This window comes from Asterias rubens, chromosome 12, assembly GCF_902459465.1.
Source record: "Asterias rubens chromosome 12, eAstRub1.3, whole genome shotgun sequence".
In the NCBI taxonomy this organism is placed as follows: domain Eukaryota; kingdom Metazoa; phylum Echinodermata; class Asteroidea; order Forcipulatida; family Asteriidae; genus Asterias; species Asterias rubens.
In genome coordinates, this window is record NC_047073.1 from 1,124,361 (window position 1) to 1,145,243 (window position 20,883).

Consider the following 20,883-nt stretch of genomic DNA (forward strand, 5'->3'; position numbering starts at 1 on the left):
AGTTTAAAAATCCGCATTCCAAAGATTTATATTCATTTAGCTCTTCAGAATTATTTCAGTCAAAATGGACATTTCCCAAATTTTTAAAATGATATTGTGATAAGGTTTTCTTATAAGCTCTGATCATCTGGGATCAATTGGCCGTTTTTTTTTACCATGCGAGGGCGCTCTCAATAGTATTTGTATCACTTTTGTGGGTATTCGTTCTGCAGTCTTAAAAGTATGGCGCACTCCTTTGATTTGTTCATTTGAATGCCAAGCAATAGGAGTCTGAGCTTTCAACTGAGAGGTTGTGACAACATGGCCCCTATACATGTACATGTAGATGCAAAATGATGCATACTTGTACTATATCGTTATGAAAATCCGTCTCTATCGCTGATTTTTCATGCACACCCCAATATCAACTCAACAATAAGTAAATTTAATAACTAGTTTTCATACTAACATAAACAGAGAATAATGAAACACTTTGCAAAATGATTATTGTCACACATCTCTTTATTCTTAAAATCCAAGAATGTATTTCAGCTTCATAGATGTGGTGAAATAAATCCATTTATACGTCGCCCTTGAACAGAAAGCTGTCATGGTAACTTGACGATCTTGAGTTACATTTCATTAACGTCTGGAACCGTTGTCTCAACGGAAACTCATAATTTGTTTCGCAACCCTTATTGAGAATACAGATTGATTCGACAGCTACCTGTGACTTGGGAAGAGGAAGTCGTTAATTCTTTTATTTCCGTTGGTAATTTCATTCAGGGCGATGCTGCCTTCTTTTTTTTCCATTGTAAATTTGGGTCTTCAAAAAGTTGTTTTGAATTGAATTTATCAATCAAGTAACATCATTTGATTCAACATACAAAACTGTCTGTGCCAAGTCAGATAAATTTTGGAATAACAACATCGTCTTTGGTTGGTAGGATTAATTTTAGGACAAAATCAACACTTAATTCCAATGGCAGCAAATTAATTTTGAACATCACTGTTTAGAAGGTGTTACTTGTTTTTAAAAACTTAATACTTGCCTACAACTAGGGAGGTTTACTAATACAATTGATGCTTTAGCTTGTTGAGCTAGCACATCCAAAAATACTGTTCTCAAATTTACAAGGTACAATCTTTTAGCCTTAACGTATACCGGTATAAGCATGTGGATAGATTCTAACACAGTTTTGCTCAAAGGATAATGCGATATCCAAATAAAGAAATTTATCAACCCACGTCACATAACCGTAATTATGAAGAAAAAATGTATTTTATTCACAGAATCTTTATGACGTAGTTCCTGACAAAAAGAACTGTACTTTAAATATTATTAATTTGTATCCATATTTATGCTTAAATTTTGCAATGATTACATGCGAAATAAAAATTTGAATTACGTTTAAAACCCTTGTTGAGTGTGGTATGTTTTTCTTTTAGGATCTTCTCATTCAAAGTTTTTTGTTTAATTTATTGGAATTTTACCAGTACTTTGTTATTTTTCTGTGCTTAGAAATTGTTTTTGGTTAACAGCTTTATGGTTTCAGCAGATTTGTTTTCACACAAGCAAATCATCCATGGGGATAGGTGGTGGTAGACTGCCCAGTAGGGAAATCTGTACATTGGACTAAAACTTAACTACAGGAGTGAAAGTTATTGCTCCACATTTTGAGTTAAAGATTTCAAGGAACTTCTGGGAAATTTCCTCGACACTAGAGAAGTGTATCAACGAGCAGGATTTTTCTACATCTAAAAAGATTTGTAGCTATATCTGAAAGTTTCTCATCCCTGCAACTTGTAACCCATTGTAAAACTGTTGTAAAATACTTCAAGTACCAACTGTTGTAAAATACTTCAAACACTATTAAAAGGCTAAATTCATATTAATTGGCTTATTCAATTAATCCTAGTATATTTATTATTTACACAGTAGTTCTAACTGTAGAAAATCATCAAGGAATTCATGTATTGTGGACTTCCCGATATTCTAAAACTGTACAGAAACGAAAGGAAATGCAGCTTGATTGGAATAAACAGGCCTAGCCTCATTCAGCTGTAATTATAAAAAAATAACATAAAATTGTCAAAAACTACTTTAGAGCAAAATACTTGAGAAACAGTCAGATACAATTCAAAAAGCACACAAACCATTCTGATAAACAATATACATTGTGTTCTTAGCAGCTAGCTTATAAAATGGAACAAGGAACTTTTTATGTGTTTCTTAAAGCCACATTAAACAAGAGGAGAAAATTACGGATCAAAACCAATTATTTTATTGATGTTGATCGCGTTTTGAACGTTACCACAAAATAACAAATATTGTTGTTGTTTTCTGGGGCTGCTTAAGCACCAAAAAAACAGCCAAGCATAACTTGGCATAAGACTGTTACTTGCCGAACTACCATGTCACATGTACAACTTATGACTGGTATCCTGCTCATTTCTGCAGAAATGTGTCAAGTAATATACTTTAGCAGCATTATAAAATTGGGCTCCGTTTTGAAGGCAATTTTTTGATGCAATGACTGTAGATTTCTACACTTTTAGTTTAGTGCTCAGTACAATTAATAAGCGTTTGGGAAGCTACACCATAGAACTGTCATGGCAAGCTAATCACCCATTCAAACCAAACCGAGGCAGAAAGGAAAATACAGTCTGGTCCATCTATAACTTTGATGAGTTTCCATACTTATAAAAACAGTACACACGAGGAACCAGACAAGCATTTCAGAATTGCCAAATTGAAAGCAAGGAACCTTTCTCTCTGAAAGGCAAATGAGAAATAACTCAGAATGTCAACTGCTCTTTTGCACCTTCAGTGACTTAAAAAAATTATAAGCCACTTAAGAAATAAACCAATGTCAGTTTAACACTGCCTCAAAGGCCCATGCCAAACAAAGATTGTCTAGACTCCAAAACAAATTGGATTGTTGCGAAGTTCGACCCCTATTTGTTTTCCCCATGCTGATGTTGAGCGTGCTACCCATTAGCTGATTCACAAGCATCAATCCAGTCGCTGTACACATCTACTGGCTCTGTTAGATCTGATAAAGTTGAGTTAAAGGAAATGTCACAAAGACAAATACAAAATGGAGCCTCAATGTCACTGATACAGGTCTTTTGGTAAAATCCCATGACTTGCTACCTAGCTCATACACATGTTATTTTGGAAAGCGAAAAGCTGACAAAATGCTGCGAAGACAAAAACACTGGCTACAAAGCAAGTAGTACTGTATTAATTAACCAATCTCCTAATATTAAAAGCGAATTAACAGTTCTTTAATGCACGTAAAAGAACCCAGTGCACTTGTCGTAAAGAGAAGGCGTTCGCCCTGGTGTTCCTGCTCTGAAAATGTACCATAGCACCTTGTAAAACATAACATCGTGCTATAAAATGATTAGGTCTCAGTAATTTAAACGTAGTCCAAAATCTTGAAGGATATATACTGTATGTTACAGGGCCAGGAGCGTCACTGATTGACGAACATGCGTGCTATACAAGAAGCCATTATTATCATTTGATTAAAAGGATACAGTTAATGTTGGTTTGGAAATCTTCTAGGCAGACTCTACAGGAAATGACGCCAATCTGTCTTGTTCGATCCCTTAATTGAAGAGAAAAAAAACATACAAAAGAAATTTAGTATTAAGTTGGTGGAGGTGTACAATTCAATTAATTTTCCACCAAAAAAATACAATGTATGTGATAGCACCTTTAAAGTAACAACATGTCTATCAAACTTCAAAATACCTTTAAACCATGGTTATTATTTTTGTCTAGATTATGTTTTATGTCCCACCTACAGTCGACAATGTTCTAGTTCAGCCAAAGTTTTCTTAATCCCAGAAACTCTCACTGCTTATTGTAGCTAAAACCAAAGAGCACTGTTATAAAGATGTTCTGCTATTATTATAAGTTATAAAGAGCACATTCTGAAATCCCAAATCTCATTTCTGTTTTTTTGTTTTGCGTTTTGCTGTCCTCTTATAATAACAACGTTCCTGTTTATAAAGAGGCAATTCAGCCAGTGATCTTGGTATAAACAAGAGTCGACCATAAAATCTTACATTTTTACATCGCAGGCTTTTTCGTGGTTACAAAACGGACATGTAAACTGTGTGTCCAATGTTCCAACCAACTTCTTCTTTGGTGGGGGCTTTCTCTTTGAGCGACGACGTCCCATGTTGGAATAAAAAACTCTTCTTTAATTCGATTCAAAATCCAATCTGAAAAAAAGCAAAATTTAAAATGTTTGTTCAAATTGCGATAATAATGTTTACTTATTACTTGTTTATTAAATAACAAAGAAAGGAGCAATGATCAAGATTACTACACCCTAGCGTCTAATGTTTAAAAATAAGATAACATGATCTTGATGATTTAGTTTTAAATTTTGTTTACACAATCTGACAATTGTTATCCGACGCTTAAATAAAGATATAATTATGAACATGATAAAATCCATCCACTATAGTAGACTATGAACTCTGCTCTGATCAGCTTCAACAATCAATTGTTAACAACAATAATAATATTATTTTCAATCAATAACAATTTATACAAATTAACATAAAAACCCATTGATTTCATTGTGATTATTTATATTGCTTATGTTTTTCTTTTTTTTCTTTTTAATTAACTAAACAAACAAACTTAATTTACAGATTGATTTGGCATATCATTATTTCAATTTAATTCCCTCTACGCTCATTTTCAAGAGAGGCAATTCAATGAATGAAACCTGACCAAACGATCACGAGAGACAACACGACACATCACCGCGTCACTCATGAAAAACCATGCATAACATCACGGCAGTTGTATTCACCGACGACACGCTACCTCAAACCTGCCCGGACATTTTGTTTGGGGTTTCTACCCGACGGAAAATCATTTCAAATCATTTCCGTTCCACCAAAATGGTCAGCAAGTTAAGATCTATAGACATCTGTTGCATGCTGTCAAACTAAGCTTTTATTTAGAAGTAATAAAACAATAAAAAATATACCATTATTCTTACCTTTTCTTGCGAAGCTATTTTCTTCACAAAACGTATGGACACGTTCAGCGGGCGTTTGTTGCGGTCGTTTGTTAAATAAACGGTCGTCGTACACATACACACACACACACGAGCATGTGTCACAAGCTCGTTCCCAGATTACTGTGTATCTAAATCTGTTTGTTCATTATTTAGGTGTGAATTCGAGCATAGATATAGTTCCTGCATTTTCTGGTACCGAGGTTGCCACTTGCAGCAAGGAGTGGGCGGAGCGTTGGGGGGGGGGGGGTTGTTGATAGGAGGGGGTTAACCTGTTGAAGAATCAAGCAATTGAGTCACACTCTGTAATATTATGGGAATCACACGTGCAGGAAAGGTAGGAAAGATCAATTATCGGAAAATCATTAATTCAAAACAAACAAGTTTCATTGGTAACAACAGTCCGCGTGTTGATACAATTTTTTACCCAACATATTAAATATTAAGTAACAAACCAGTGAAATTTATTTGGGATTGTTCATCTAAATACTAAAGTTGCTGGAAAAAAATGGGGACCAAAGCCTCAATGCATGGAATTATGTTTTCAGACGCCTGAGAAGGCTTCATGCTTGAACCCTTCCTCATCTGGTTGAACTACAGGTACCTCTTTCTCTAAAAGTAAAACTACACCATTTCAGAGGGAGTCGTTTTTCTAACCATGTGTTGTACAATCAAAAGCTCTCCAGTGCTTCTTTACAAGTAGGTTTTTATGGTCATTAACTTGTAGAGTAATTATCAAAAGCACATTTGCCCTGCTTTTAACTATTGAGTTAGCATTTTTGTTATAGAGTTCCAATCAACATGAATACTATGTGTATTGGTAAATTTTCAGATGACCGCAGACATTGATAATTTGAAGAAGCTTTTGTACCAAGTGGTATTCCTCAATTGAAAATGATCTGCCGCTGATGGTCAGGTTAATATTGAAAGGAAAAGAAGACAAGGAACACATATCACTCGGGCTCAATCACAGAAACGTTTGGAAATCAAAGGGGGGGGGGGTAAAGCAACTCGCACACAAACAAATTTTCAAGTAAAAGATCTGTCACATTAAAGTGCAACCATCATTTGCCTCAGAACACTTTTAATGCATAGATTGATTAATTTAATCATATTATAAACTAGCATATTTTCAACAAAAGTACAGGATTCATTAAATTATGATCTGGTTTGATAATCAGTTTTTAAACAATATCTTCACCACTTAACATTCATCCAGTTCTCTAGTATTAGTGGCACACCAAAGTGCATGTCTTTGCCAACAGAGGGCACCCAACTAACGAATTGTCAGTGAATAATCCTACCCTTTATTTTAACTTTTTCATAGTGTGTTAAGCTTTTCAAACTATTTTATGATAACAACTACAAATAACAACAATCAAAGAAGACACTTTGCTGTTGACCAACATCAAATTAAAGGCAGTCATACTTTTTAGATTTAAAAATGACAATTCTGTTTTCCTCCAAGATCTTACAATTAGTTTACCATCAAAACTTATCTTTTAAGTGTTACAGCACAACATTTAGTGCGTACTACTCAAACAGCTGTTTAAAGATTGAAATAGTTATTACGTTTTTTTTTATTTATAGTTTTTTCTGCAATACCCCCAAATAATTTGTTGGCTACTGTTTGGAGAATTGCTATCAAGATTTAGTTTAAATAACTGACACACAGGATGTATAACTTAATAAAAACAAATGGACAAATAAACAAATGATGAAACAAAGTGTTGATAATCAAACTAACTTGCTAAAACGAGACCCAGATTCTCCCACTGGCTAAATAAGCCACTACCTTAGTTTTAACGTTTTCAAAACATACTTGTTTTGATAATCAAATATCTGTTAAAACTTTATTATCCTTAACAAAATTACTAGTTTTTAATGATGATAACCACAATGAGGCTAAAAGGGGAAAATAGTCGGAACCCTTTTGGGGTAGTCACGAATGTTACTGTATACAGGGAACATGGTAAAGGTGATGGAAGGATAACAAAATCTACCTCCTTACTATAAATTGCTTTCACCACAGGTTTATATGACCCCTTTAAGCCTAAGCCTGGAATTACGTCTCTGAGAGGGCAAGGCAAGTTTGACTTTGCAAAGGGCACTTCCATTGGAAATCTTTAAGTCTATTGGAAACTTTTGAAGGGGCACAAAGGCCAAGAACAGTGCAACTGAGGCAATGTGTTATTCCAGGTCTGTAAGCCAGTACCAACATACATACTATTACATCAAAAAATAACACTTACTGACATAAAAACCCATTGTGAATGCTTTTTACCCACAAGCCAACATGTAAATTGATGAATGTTGATTGTAGAATCTATGTTTCTATAATCCATGCATTTATTAGGTAGAGTCTGCTGTGAACAAACAAAGAAAGTACATACTGGGTCTGATTCAATAAATGCACTGTGAAAAGGTTGTAGCAATGTTGTCAATAACTAAAAGTCTCATTGTAACATCTGAGATACTCTTTGAGCACACTCTCCGAGTTTCACTGGATCCTTAACGCCACAGTGCTTTCTGACAACTTGAAGTATATTTAATGACTGCCCTATCGCTAGTGCGTTGTCATCGACACTCATGAGTGTTCCTAAGGCAACAAGAAGTCGGAAAACTGCCTCTGGTTCCACTTCGCACTCAAGGATTGTAGCCACAGCCGACAGGCATTGCAATTGTCCCTCACTGTCATGTCCACTCTGTAAAACCACGGCATAGTTAAGAAGCACTGTCGACATGGCGATATGGAGTTGCTTATTGGTAACTGGTTGGCATTCTAGCGTTGATCTTATGATGTCCTCACGGTTTGACGTAAGCAGTAAGGCACCCTCAGGGTGACTGAAAGCATTTGAAAATGTCCTCATGGTGAGCAGACGATTTGCGGGTGTGGAGTTACCAGAAACGAGATGTTGAGCGCGGGATAAGAACTGGGCACCATCCTTCTGGTTACAGAAGTACTGGTTGCCTGCTGGGTGGCGGATAACCAGCCGAAGGATATCAATGGCTGGAAAAACTTGATCTGTGAAATAAACAAACACAGACAGTCGTAAATAAAACCATTGCTGAAACAAGAAAAGTTGTGTTTTGTAAACACAAAAGCTCCACAAGCCTACTGGCTTGATTTGTGCAACTCATAATCATAGATGTTAAACCAATGTTTGTATGAGAGAGATTGGCTGTTGCCAGCTTGGTGTTTATATCCGCTTGTGGGATTTTGCAGAGTTCCCTTGACAGGTAGATCATCTAAACACCAATTATGCTCACTGCACAGTAACGCACTGAGAATTGGATTCTCAAGATGGGGCAACCAAGATTTTGCTTAGGTGATGTTGTCAGGTAAATGGATGAATAGGCAGTATCTTCATCAAGTCTATACTTTTGTTATTACCCTGCTTATTGGTTGCAACAAGTCTTACCTATGGGCCATTGTAATATCTTCCATAAAACTTCCATCTGCTGGGTGTCTGGTGTTCCTGAGTTTCCAACGCTAACGAGAAGTTGTTCAAGGAGTTCAAAGGATTGAGCATCAAGCTGGTCAGTATCAGGAACGGCAGAGTTGAAGTCTTTCAGTTTACCTGGTGAGGTAATGTTTATTCCATTGAATATGACACCATCAGAATTTGCTAAACACTTATGATTTTTTACTAAGCAGAAACAAGCTTCATCAAATATTTCTAAGAATCTTTAAGCTAAGCAAATATTAGTAGGATACCAGTAACAAGTTGTACCTGAAGAATATAATTTTGGCTGGTAACCACTTTTTTTGTAATCAGAATTGTGTTGTGCTTCGCTACCACTGTGAATCTTGTGCAAAGCAAATTTATTTGTCAACCCTAAACGCCCTGAACCCTCAAAAATCCTCTTGAGGAAGTTGTCCGATTGCGGAGGGTTAAGCACTCACCTATAATTGCTTGTGCATTGGCCGAGTCAAACGTGACAATTGTCAGCTTAGGGAAGTAAGGGTTCGGTGACTTCGTCTGAGGCACCATTGCGGGTGGAGGGGTGTATTGATTCTCAGCACCATAAGTAGGGATGTAACGTCCACCACCTTGTGATGAAAAGAGGAAATATTAGTGAGTTTGAAACTTTCGTTAAGACACAACACCATGCAAGTCTCTTGTGATAATCCAAATTGTACCCTTGCCCATATCCTTACAGACAGAGATGGGGGGTAACCCTGTTTCAATCCCAGGTGTAGGTGGCAACATGCCCTTGGTGGCAGTTGATTTGGGTTGATAGCCCAAATCGGTTAAGTGTAGCTCTCTCCTTGAAGTGACCGTCCGGCCATGTGATGTTAGTCAGTCTCTCATAAAACTGTGTATATAAAAATAAACATCCCTTTTGTGTCTAACACAAATATCTGTGACTAGGAGCTAACCACTGTAGTCCTCAATTTAATATTATACCATGTCCAAACAACAATAACTTTAAACAGTACAACCTACCGAGCTAACTGCTTTGATATGTTTGCAAATAGACTGCCTATAAGTCGCTTGTAAACATAACACTCCCCATGAAGTAAGAACAGCAATCTTACCTGTCAATGGGTCTGTAGTAGCTGTTCTAGGAGCATTGGGGTCACCTCCTGCTCTTGGAACACCAGGGGGAGGTTTAGATCCAGGAATGTATCGAGCACCACCTAATGAAAAGAAAAAGACACTGATAAATCATCACACATTGACACAGCTTACATGGCTTAAGAGTGTCCTCAGTCATGCATGGTCAGCATAATTGAGTGGTTAGACTGCAGGACTTGCAATCACAAGGTTGTGGGTTCGAATCCTACCAAGCCAACCGCTGATTTCACAATGACTAGAATAAGTATTGTCATCTAGTTAATGAATCACAATTTCTTGATTTGTGCATTTCGCAATCATAGAAGATAAACCAATGTTTGTATGAGAGAAATTGGCTGTTGCCAGCTAGGTGTTAATTATCCTCCATGTGTGATTTGCTGAGTTCCCTCAATGGGAAGATCATCTAAACCAATGTTTGTATGAGAGCGATTGGCTGTTTCCAGCTTGGCGTTCATAACCCCTTGTGGGTTGTTGTTCAGCTCCCTTGATGGGATGTTCATCTAAACAAATGACCTACCAGTAAATGGGTCACCAGAGGCAGCAGCAGGAGCTGCACCTGAGCCCAGAGTCACCCCCTTGGTGTTATTGACGATGAAGTTGGCAATCTCTTCCAGGAATTGTTGGCTAAGGTCGTGGGTGTGAATGAAGCGTTGTGCAGTGAGCCAGGGATCATCGGCGAGGTTGTAGGGGAGCTTCAGGGCTGGCTTACCCTCCTCTAGGTCTACATTGAAGACGTGGTCATATTCCTAGAATGAATTTTAAGATTTTAACTAATTAGTAAATCTGTTGATAGTATTGTATGAAAAAAGAAGGAAGATTGATTACAAGCCTGAACTTTGAATAACCAAATCAGGAAAAGCAAGCGATAAGATTTCACTGTTTCCTTAATTTGTCCTAAGAAAATCTGTCCCCCAGAGATGTTGTCCCCCATATGGCAAATTAACAAGGGCTGGAGGAAGTTGATTCTAAAGAGGGCGCTACCAAAAAGTTTGAAGGACAAAATCACCTGCTAGAGTTACTCTGCATTTACAAGAATGAGCATGTCAATGACTCAAATAAACTTTGACCTTTCCTTTGTCCTACCTTGCCCTCGTACATGACCTTGCTACTGCTGGGTTGAGTGTCGTCCCCTTCTGTCCCAACTACATCACCAATCTTATTCCATTTGCTATCAGCACCACTCCAGGAGTACGCCTCCACGATATTGCCAACCTTCACGAGTTTAGTCTGCCCATCCTTCGTACCTGTTGTCCAATGAAAATACTGTTTAATCAAAGGGCCCAGTTTATTAAGGTGGTCTTTTGTTACACTACATTGAACCACAACAACATCTTTAGCTAATCTGGAGGAACTCAAGTTAAAATCTTACCAGGTTTGGCAAGGTCTTCTTTGCCAGGCAAATCTTCCATCTTGATTCCTCCAAAGGCTTGCGTCTTGGCTGGCATTGCAAACGCTGCTACCTGTTTATCATAAAGGTCCTGGACCTCAGCGCTGGCAATCCTATTTGGGTTTGTACTGAACACTCTGGCCACACCATCGCTGAAAATCAAATCAATCATATTGAACTAGTAATGCAGGCCTTGAACTTTGCTCCTAGAGGGCACAGCCATTTCCATCCAGGGGAAGGGGCACTTCTACGGGGATTATGTAAAGTTTGTGCTGGAACTTTTCAAAGGGCACCACAGCAAAAGCAAAGGGCACCACGGCAATCACTGTGGGGGCTGTATGTTGTTTTGAGACCTGGTAATGATATCGATTCCAAATTACTAAATAAGATACAGAAAGCTCAATCGAGATCAGTATTTATATAAAGATTTTCGATATTCCTGTAAGATATAAGTTTGACAAACCTGGAACCAGCAGCAATGTCACCGTTAGGGAGAACTGTCACGCACCAGACGGACTGAGCAGGAAGGGTCAGGGTCTGATGGCACTTTCCCTCACGCCACACCCTTATGGTTCTATCTTCACCTGAAGACACAAAGTCCAACCCATTCGGCAGCAATGCAAGGCTGTAAACAAAGCTAGTGTGAGCCTGGAACTGTTGCTCACACTCCCCTGTAGTCAACCAGCGTCGGATCACATTGTCATTTCCAGCTGATAGGAATGCCACATCTGATAGAATGACGAGAGCTCGAACACAATCGGTATGACCTGAGGAAAAGTAAAGCATCAGTAAAAAATAGCTACAAATCACCTGGCTGTGTCCATTGACTGTTTAATGTCAATGTCATCCTCTTTTTTCTTGCTTTTCATTACTACTTTCTTGCTTTTTCCCCATAGATACATCACAAACTTTACTACATTGCCTTCCGACCATCTCCTTGTTTATAATAGTATATATAACTGAACTTAATCACTGTAGCTCGCAAGCTGGAGAAAAGCTCCCTTCTATGTGAACCAGAAACACCAAGGTTAATTCCTGCTCTTCCACGATAAGTGTTCTTTGTTCTTTTACATGCACTCCCAATCCTAGTAATACGTGAGACCTTCAGCTTAATGTCCCATCTAAAGGACAAAGCAATTTTGGTAAAGTGTCTTGCTTAAGGACACAAGTGCTATGACCAGGACTTGGACCCATACTATGCGGATCAGAAACACAAGAGCTTGAGTCAGCTGATCTTAATTGTTATTTCAGAACCCCACAGACAACTCACCAACAAAAGTTTGTTCACATTTCCCAGCTCGCCACATCTTGATCGTCTTATCAGCAGAGCCAGTCAACATCAGGCCCTGGGTGGGCATGAGGGCCACAGCCCATACAGCTGCTTCGTGACCCTTCAGTGTCATCACATTGCGTTGGTTGAGCCACACCTTGGCTGTTGTATCCCAAGATCCACTGAGTAGTGTTCCAAACTTCCCGGATGCCAGTGAGCAAACTGCAAGTAGAAACAACGCACAAGATTAAAAATCTAGATGGGAAAGAAACTGGATCGGTGCTACACAAAACTTCTGGGAAAATGCTTCAATGCGTTGTCTGAGACTAGCAGGGCACTCATACAGAAACATCAAAGAACCTGTTTCCAAGAGGAAGACAAAAGCTCAGCTATGATGTAAACCAAACTTTAAAAAAAAAATGGAAAGAAAAACCAGCAGTATGCCCACCTGTGTTAGAATGACCAGTCAGAGTAAACTCTGGTACAGGACTATCCAATCTGTAAACATTTATCTTGTGATCATTTCCTCCTGTGGCAATCAATCCCTGCTTATACTTGTCACTGGGGGGCATCACACAAACAGCAGCAATGAAGTTTTCATGACCACCCATGCAATGTTTTTCTTCGTAGCTCCCATTACTGCAAACCAAACAAAAGGAAATGATTTTGTAAAATGCGCTTTATAAGTCTCGTTTATTATTATTATTGTTATTATTAGTCAAGAATAAGAATAGATACAGCTATGTAAGCTGGTAGTAGTGGTAAGGTAAGGATAGATTGTTTACAGACATGACATCATTGGCTAAAATACGGCATCCGGTCAATACTTTATCTCCTTTATTTAGGGTTTTAGAGGATACAGGCACTTTGAAGTGTCAAACAAAATCCTGACAAAAAGAAGCTATTTTTGGTCTGTGGTCAGGATGGTGGTCTTGACATTGTTGATTTTTAGTTTTACTTCCTCCCAACTTTGAAAAGTCCACAATTTAGTGGTAATGCCAAGGAACAATTTAGTTAACCAATAACTGCTCTACCCACTAGAGTTCCTGCTCTAGTGCCTGCTAAAGTCAAGGACACAAGTGCCAGGATAGTTGCGATAACGTAACCCTCCCGTCGACGGCGGAGCAGGAGGATTACGTTATCGCAACTAGTGCCAGGACTGAGATTTGAACCCCATCTGTTGTAAATGTAATGACTCAGCCACACAGCCTGAATTCAGACCCGCTGTATACACACACAACACACTTAGTATTACTTTAGTTATTTAGTATGTATAAACTCCATGAGTCCATACACCATATAGTTCCTTTTGAGCTTTGGTGTGTGAGAATTCCAAAATTAGGCTTGAAATTAACTTGTCCAACCATCCAACACCACAGTCATGACAGTGACAGTGGCAGTGGCACGACCTAGTTTAGTTTCAAAAATTAAAAATATAAAATATTATTAATGAATTTAATTATTCCTCCATGATTTTAATAAACAAAAGTTTATAATAATTAATTTTAACAACTTTTTAAAAAGTGATCTGACGATGGCCGGATGAAGTGAGGAAACTTTTCTGCACTATTTAGTTCAGTGCAGTGTATGTTTAACTCAGTTGGATCATGGAACTCATGACGGACATTTGCCTAATTGCAAACATATTATTCGTTTCACCATTATAGAAAGGTCGACTTGACTCACGAACAATGATGACTCATAAGAGTCATATGTCATGAACACAACAATTACAACACAATCGAATCGTTCGTTCGTACGCACGATTGGAAACTGCGATCTAATACAAAAACTTGACAAAAAACTACCTATTTGGAACCCATATACGGGCAGTCCTATCTCTCGATCCTGTTATAATAGATCCTTCAGGGTAGAAAGCAGCAGTAATGGCTCTTACGTCCATTTCATGGCCCTCTAAAATAGATGACAACTTGAAATTTTCGCTGTTCATGGTGGCTGCCATTTTCTTTTTTGACCGCCTCGTTCAAGAATGTAATTATTTGAGTTAATTAATAACTGCAAAATATCCATTATATTGTTTAGTATTAAATCAGTTGTAAATTTAAAAGAAATACCTCTAAGTTAGTAAACTAAAAGTATGTAAAAAATGTTATGAGTTTAATATTAAAATTGAAAAAAAATAAAAAAATAAAAATAAACCCGAGAGAGACAAAAGAAACTGAACCAATCAAAACAGTCGTTAGTAAAAATCAATACCGTCACAGGTCTACAACCAATCAAATACACCAACAGGAAATCCCTTGTTAGGTGAGTTTGCGCCACTTCCAGTTCCGATTCAAAACGCCGCGAAAGTTTAGCCCTCCAAAAATACCTCACATATCCATTTAAAACAAGCTCCAGTGCCAATAAAATTATGGCGAAAGTACTCATAGAGAATGTCAAAGTATTGGACAACCCAACATCCTACCTTAACCCTTTTCAATTCGAGATAACATTCCTTTGCCTGGAAGACCTGTCGGAAGGTAAGTTTTTATAGTTGTCATACGATTTGCAATGAGGATATTCGCCCCATCAATAAAGGTTTGGAGCCGCATTTGTTGAGTGTTCCTTTTCGGGGCGAATTGGTCAACCCCGGTTGCTGTCATTTTTCATTTTTTTTTGCCTCTTTTTGACAATAGTTGACCATCAACAATGTTAATTAGTAAAGATTAACATCTTATTTTCATCACGATAATGACACAGAACTTTATGTTTAATTTTAATGAATTCAGAATTGAAATTTTAAAAATTATTTATTTTATTTTTAAATTATTAATAATTAATAAACTATAAAGGTCTTTTTTAACAATTAGTTTTGCATTGGATTTTTGGGGAATGAGACCAAAAAAATAAATTAGCTTTCAGCTTAGTAGTGAGTAGAAAATTGAATCCTAGAAATAATACTAGAAAGAATGTAGAATCCCTAGATTATTTGATTATACAAAAAATAAAGATTTAGTTTTTATTTTATAGTATTAATTATAATATTTATAATATTATATTATTATAAAACATGCGTATCTTTTAAACAAAGTCACAATAGTGGCAATGACAATTGATTTAAATAAGATTAGTGACCCTGACAACTTATGACGTGTCCTGATGATTCCATTATAATATCACTTTTATCAGCGCTTTGTTGTGAAATTATGCAGAAGGTTAATGTTTGTCGCTGAATTATTGATTGATATACTGGACATATGCAGTAACTTATCCTTTCAAGTTAAATTGTCATTAGTAAAGTACACGTCGTGAATATTGCTAAATATTGTTTAAAATATAAATAATCATTCTCCACATCTATTCAATTTTTTATTTTATTTTTTCTTGGGGGGGGGGGGGGGTAAGGTTTTAAGAATTTTAGTCAAAGTTGTTTTTTACTTTAGTTATTAATTTCAAGGAACAAACCCCAAAAGAAACTGGCTTACGATCCCTGGGCTGCTGCTTCCCAGGTTGTATCATAACCTCTGCTGTGATCCCTGGCTACATGGCTGCTAAGGGCTGTTTGGCCCTGATTGGCACCCTCAAACAAAGATAGGGAGACTGCCAACAACAATTGGTAGAGTGTCAGGACGTCAAACCAGCCAGAGGTTGTTGGTTCAAATCCCGCTCAAAGTAAATTCTTCTAAGTTCAACCCCAAATTAGTTTGTGAATTATTAAAGTTTGTGGAGAGAAATTGAGTAACTAAAATAATAATAATTGTATCTTAATTTTTAGATTTGGAATGGAAGATCATCTATGTAGGATCAGCTGAATCTGAAGATCATGATCAGACGTTAGACTCAGTTCTGGTTGGACCTGTACCAGCTGGACACCACATGTTTGTATTTCAGGTCAGTCTGCATGTTTCTTTCATCTTGGGCAGATTGCACATGTTTAATTTTAAGATTCAATATATCATTCACTGTAGTTTCCAATAATAATAAAAAACATTAATAAAGCGCCCAAATCTGCCTAAAAAAAAGACGCTCAAGGCCCTTTACAGTGTTAGAGGAATAAAACAAGCAGTCAATAAGCATACCAAAATGTATTCAACAACTGAAGCATAAACAGAAATTCCATGAACCCCTACAAAAAAGGGGGAATCAAAGTGTGTGGAGAGGCTTTATAAGGCATGATTTGGTCAAAGTAAAATGATCAAGAATGGGTCATAAATGTCCCACAGTTCTCCCTCTTTACAGTGATACGCTGGCCAAATGCCAGGTAATACAACCTGGAGTGTGTTTGGTGACCCCAACCAGATTGGGCGCTTTTTGCGTGTTCATTTGAGGCGTGGTGACGATGCTGTTCAGACCAACCGGTAACCGACTTGTTGATTGGGTTAGGCTTGGTTGGGATCGCCAAAACACACTCCTTAAGACCAATCCAAATTCTTTATATTTATAGTTCATGTTACAAGTCCCATGCTAACGACAAGTTGAAAGAAAGCCTTAAAATATGGACCAGTGAAATGACAAGCTAGCTGGTGTTGCTGGACAGTTACTGGAAAAGTTAATGCCAACTTTGTTGTAGTTAGTTATATACCATTTATAGTAAGGACTTGGTCAAACATAAAGTGGTTGCAACTATTGTTAGGACAGTAACACAAGTTTGGAGAAATATTAGCTCCAGAAAAAAACAGATATCACCCAGACTCAATCAAAAGAATCTACACAAACTACAGGGAGGGGTAAAACTAGTAGGTAGCTACTACACACAATAGACAAACTTCTGAAGAAACTCATGGCCTGCTCCATTACAAATTAGGGAGACTTCAATTACAGAGGGGAAAGTTACTTACACTTAAAAGAAAACATTAAAAGAAAACATGCAGGACTAATTTTAACAGTAGTTGATTTCACGAACCTTTACGCAACTGCGTAAGTCCACTTGCGCAACGTTTGTGGCGCAACTTACGCCATAAACGTTGCGCAAGTGCTAGTGGACTTACGCAGTTGCGTTAAGTTTTTGTGAAAATCGGCTGCAGGTGAGGAGTGTATGACACTGTACATTTCAATTCTTACAGTTTGGAGAATAATTCTGGAGTATTAACTGTGGAGTTTTCTTTTTCTTTCTAGGCCAACTCACCGAAAACATGTCTGATCCCTGAGGAAGATGCCCTAGGTGTAACAGTGGTGCTGATTACATGTGCTTTTCGTAGTCAGGAGTTTGTCCGAGTCGGTTACTACGTCAATAATGAATATTCAGATCCAGAAATGAAGGAGAATCCACCAGCAAAACCACAGTTTAATAAGGTCAGTGAATAAAGCTTAAGCGTTTTTATATTTTGGGATCCATGATATACTGTCGCCTAAATACCGCTTTGTAAGCGGTATTTCTTTTTACTTAGAGGCTACAGCACCTGCACTAGCTCAGGGTGGCAACAGCAGTGCCCTGCAATCTTGACTTTTCTTGCGTGGGGAACCCAAGCCGTGATAAATATCAGAGTTGGATGTGTTCCTCCCCTGACACCAAGCACCTGGATAGCAAACCACGAATAAGCCAGGCATAAGACTAGCACAGACTTGACAGTACCCAATCCAATTAAATTAAGGAAGTACGACTAAGAATCAATTCAGTTTAAACGAAACCTCTTTTTACTTGCAGGTCGTCAGGAACATCTTAGACTCCAATCCTAGGATCACTCGGTTCACGATAGACTGGGAAGACACAATGAACAGTGAGAACATTCCACCGACTCAACAACAGCAAAACATCTCACAGCAATCAACGAGTAGCGCCCCCTGCCCCTCCCCCCTCGACAAGCTCACAGCTTCAAATGACTTAGCCGTTCCACTCAGCACCGACAGTAATAGTAGCTTACCAGAATATGTATCAGCAATGGAACACTAAATATTTATTTTTACCGTAGTGTTTTTTTTTTTTTTTTTTTCAATGTGCTGTACATAGTATAATAGAAATTTTCTAAATGGCCATCAAAGTATACTTGCATGTGATTTTGAAATTCGGTGAAACTGTCTCGAAATCTTTTGTATAGTATTTTCAGACGTGTGTTTATGTCATTCAAGCGTGGAATTTGATCTCTGACAGGGCAAGGTCATTTTCATTGTAAGTTCTTGAAGTCTATGGTTATCTTTTGAAGGGGTATCAAGGCCAATGCCAGGGCAACATGTCTGGTGTATATAAAAGTTGCCCGCTTCCAGTGGTTGATTTTCAGTTTAACCTACACTGTACCACAAGTCTCACAGCTCAGAATTTGAACAATTTGTTTTTGTTCAAGATATTACACAACTAGGTTCAATTTTTAATTGGACATAGAATTAGGACACGGTTGTTACAGGGTAATGACCTGGTATTACACTCAGCACTGATGACACTCAAATTTATTGGCCTCGAGCCTGTGGTCTGGTGTAAACTTTGAGCTCTGCAATTGGCCACTCGTTGCGCTGGCAATAGGTGTATGGAGTTAAGAACACAAGATCCATTTTATGTGGCACTTTGTAAGGTTTCACCATCTGAGCCAACCATGCCAGAAAACACCATGGCAAACATATAATAAAGTATAGTCAAATACTCACATTTGTTTATGTTTACACCCCTTTTATTAAAGTAAGTGTGGAAATATTTACATAACTTTTGCTAAAGATGATACTTTTTACTGTATTTCGTGCCTTTAGTCCGAGACACTTTTTGTACATTCTGGATTTTTGTACGTGTTAGAATAAGTCATAATCCTAGAAATGTATGTGGTTTCCGAACTTTGTGACAGTAGTGTTGGTCTGATGTAATGTGTTGTGCAACTACATTAAAGGGACTGGACGCTATTGGTAATTACTCAAAGTAATTGTCAGCCTAAAAACTTACTTAGTAATGAGCTAGGAGAGCTGTTGAAAGTATGAAAGATTGTGAGAAACGGCTCCCTCTGAAGTAATGCAGTTTTGAAGAAATTTTAATTGAATTCAAGACCCCATCTGAGGTCTCGAACTGAAGGCATCTGAAGCACACAACAGTGTTTTTTTCTTCCACTTATGCTCTCCCAACTTCGACGTCCAATTGAGTTGAAATTTTTACAGGTAACATTGTATGCATATGTTGGGATACACTAAATGAGAACACTGGTCTTTGACAATTACCAATAGTGTCCAGTGCCCTTAAGAGTGTGGAAATTTATATAAAAAAATCAGGCTGGATGTATTTCCTATTTTAATCCAATTCCAATTTAATTGCCTCAGATTGGTGAAGTGTTTTTTTATTGGCGGAAAAGGTTAATATAAACCAATATTTAAGTTGGCCTTTGCACTCCATACAAAAACACAAGGATCATAGCATGCCTGAATATTTTATTTTGCGTTTTCATATTTTTGGGGGTGATTGATTTTGGCCACAGTAAAACATATTCTTGAAGTCATAGCTTGTCGTTGTCTGTTTAAGTTTTGTATCCATGTCTTTATTTATACCAAAAAACCAAACTGTTTGTAGAGGTTTGTTTAATAACTCATTTTGATTTGTAAATAATGATTGTAAATTCACAAATCCATAGTACATGTACATCCATGCATGGAGGAAGGACTCATGATCGTTGTTTTTACTGTTGTCACGATGGTATCTGACTTTGGCTGGCTACTATTTTCAGAGTGTCACAAAGCATAAGAAACATGTGCGTATCAAAATCAGTTTACCATCCAAATTGTTGTAAGCTGCTTTGTAACTGCAGGGATGACAAATTTCTTTTTTAATGTCTGTGAGATGAAAAAGTAAACTAAATTCTGATCTGGGCCTAATTTCATGGCTTTGCTTACCCTTAGCAAAAAATCAGCGCTTGTATATAAGCAGGGAATTCTGTGCTTACATCAAGCATATTTCACGGGTTCGCATGAATTTGGCTTGTGCACATGCGTACTCCACGTTAAGTCCGCGCTTGCACGTAAGCGGAGAATTTGGTGGTAAGAAGAGCCATGATATTGGGCCCTGGTTCCAAGAAGACTGTTCCCAAAAGCCCTTCACTCCAGGGTCCTACTTCAAAAATTAACCAAGCACAATAAAATTATGCTTACCAAATCAAAGTAACCAGCCAAAATACCACTCCACATCTACAAAAAATTTGAAATGCTTTGACTTTACAATGCCCAGCATTTGGATTATAGGCCTTGTCCAAATACTAATAATAGCACTCTGCACTATCAATGCTGAAAACAGAAGCACAAAGAAGCAAGAAGCCGCTTGAAATAACCCATTTTTCTATGACATATTTTCTCTTTACTGAAAGTTGTATTTTGGTGGCTTTTTGGAGCTTGTAAAAGTATTAGTAAATAAAAATTGTCAAAAAGATACAATTTGTTGTTGGTACTTTTTTCTTGCATTTTAATTTCATATCGATATGAAACCCTTGCTTGTATTTCTGTACATCAGTTACATAACCTGGAAAAGAAGAAACAAAGTTAAACTCTTAAAACAACTTAATTAATTCTTCAATGATTAGTTATTGTTATTAAATGAAAAATTGCAATAAAATGATTAGCCAGGGGGCACCCGGATTTGAACCGGGGACCTCTCGATCTGCAGTCGAATGCTCTACCACTGAGCTATACCCCCTCCATAGTTGAAGCGGCGATTTTTATGGATATAAACCCGTGCTAAAAACGCAGTGGCGCTCAGATTTCCAAATGAAAAAC

The 20,883-nt window shown here is 37.5% G+C and overlaps 3 protein-coding genes and 1 non-coding gene across 4 annotated transcripts; 1 reads left to right on the forward strand and 3 right to left on the reverse strand.

The window, feature by feature from the left end:
- Positions 1-483: 483 nt before the first annotated feature.
- On the reverse strand, positions 484-5,119 carry LOC117297456 (transcription elongation factor 1 homolog). Its single transcript, XM_033780501.1, has 4 exons — positions 5,013-5,119; positions 4,060-4,218; positions 3,526-3,596; positions 484-3,035 (listed from the first exon to the last, which is right to left on the reverse strand). The coding sequence occupies exons 2-4, from the start codon at positions 4,173-4,175 to the stop codon at positions 2,971-2,973; spliced, it is 252 nt and encodes an 83-aa protein (XP_033636392.1). The 5' UTR covers positions 4,176-4,218; positions 5,013-5,119; the 3' UTR covers positions 484-2,970.
- Positions 5,120-6,075: 956 nt separating this feature from the next.
- Positions 6,076-14,238, reverse strand: LOC117297901 (phospholipase A-2-activating protein-like). The gene is made up of 11 exons (XM_033781080.1): positions 14,079-14,238; positions 12,719-12,909; positions 12,271-12,492; positions 11,464-11,767; positions 10,983-11,152; positions 10,697-10,857; positions 10,131-10,359; positions 9,574-9,675; positions 8,938-9,084; positions 8,453-8,611; positions 6,076-8,055 (listed from the first exon to the last, which is right to left on the reverse strand). The coding sequence occupies exons 1-11, from the start codon at positions 14,231-14,233 to the stop codon at positions 7,487-7,489; spliced, it is 2,409 nt and encodes an 802-aa protein (XP_033636971.1). The 5' UTR covers positions 14,234-14,238; the 3' UTR covers positions 6,076-7,486.
- A 306-nt stretch (positions 14,239-14,544) lies between these two features.
- On the forward strand, positions 14,545-19,095 carry LOC117297594 (histone chaperone asf1b-B-like). The gene is made up of 4 exons (XM_033780707.1): positions 14,545-14,753; positions 15,989-16,104; positions 17,329-17,505; positions 17,858-19,095. The coding sequence occupies exons 1-4, from the start codon at positions 14,645-14,647 to the stop codon at positions 18,101-18,103; spliced, it is 648 nt and encodes a 215-aa protein (XP_033636598.1). The 5' UTR covers positions 14,545-14,644; the 3' UTR covers positions 18,104-19,095.
- Positions 19,096-20,731: 1,636 nt separating this feature from the next.
- Trnac-gca lies at positions 20,732-20,803 on the reverse strand. The gene has a single exon. It is a non-coding gene; the product is annotated as a tRNA-Cys (tRNA).
- Positions 20,804-20,883: the final 80 nt, after the last annotated feature.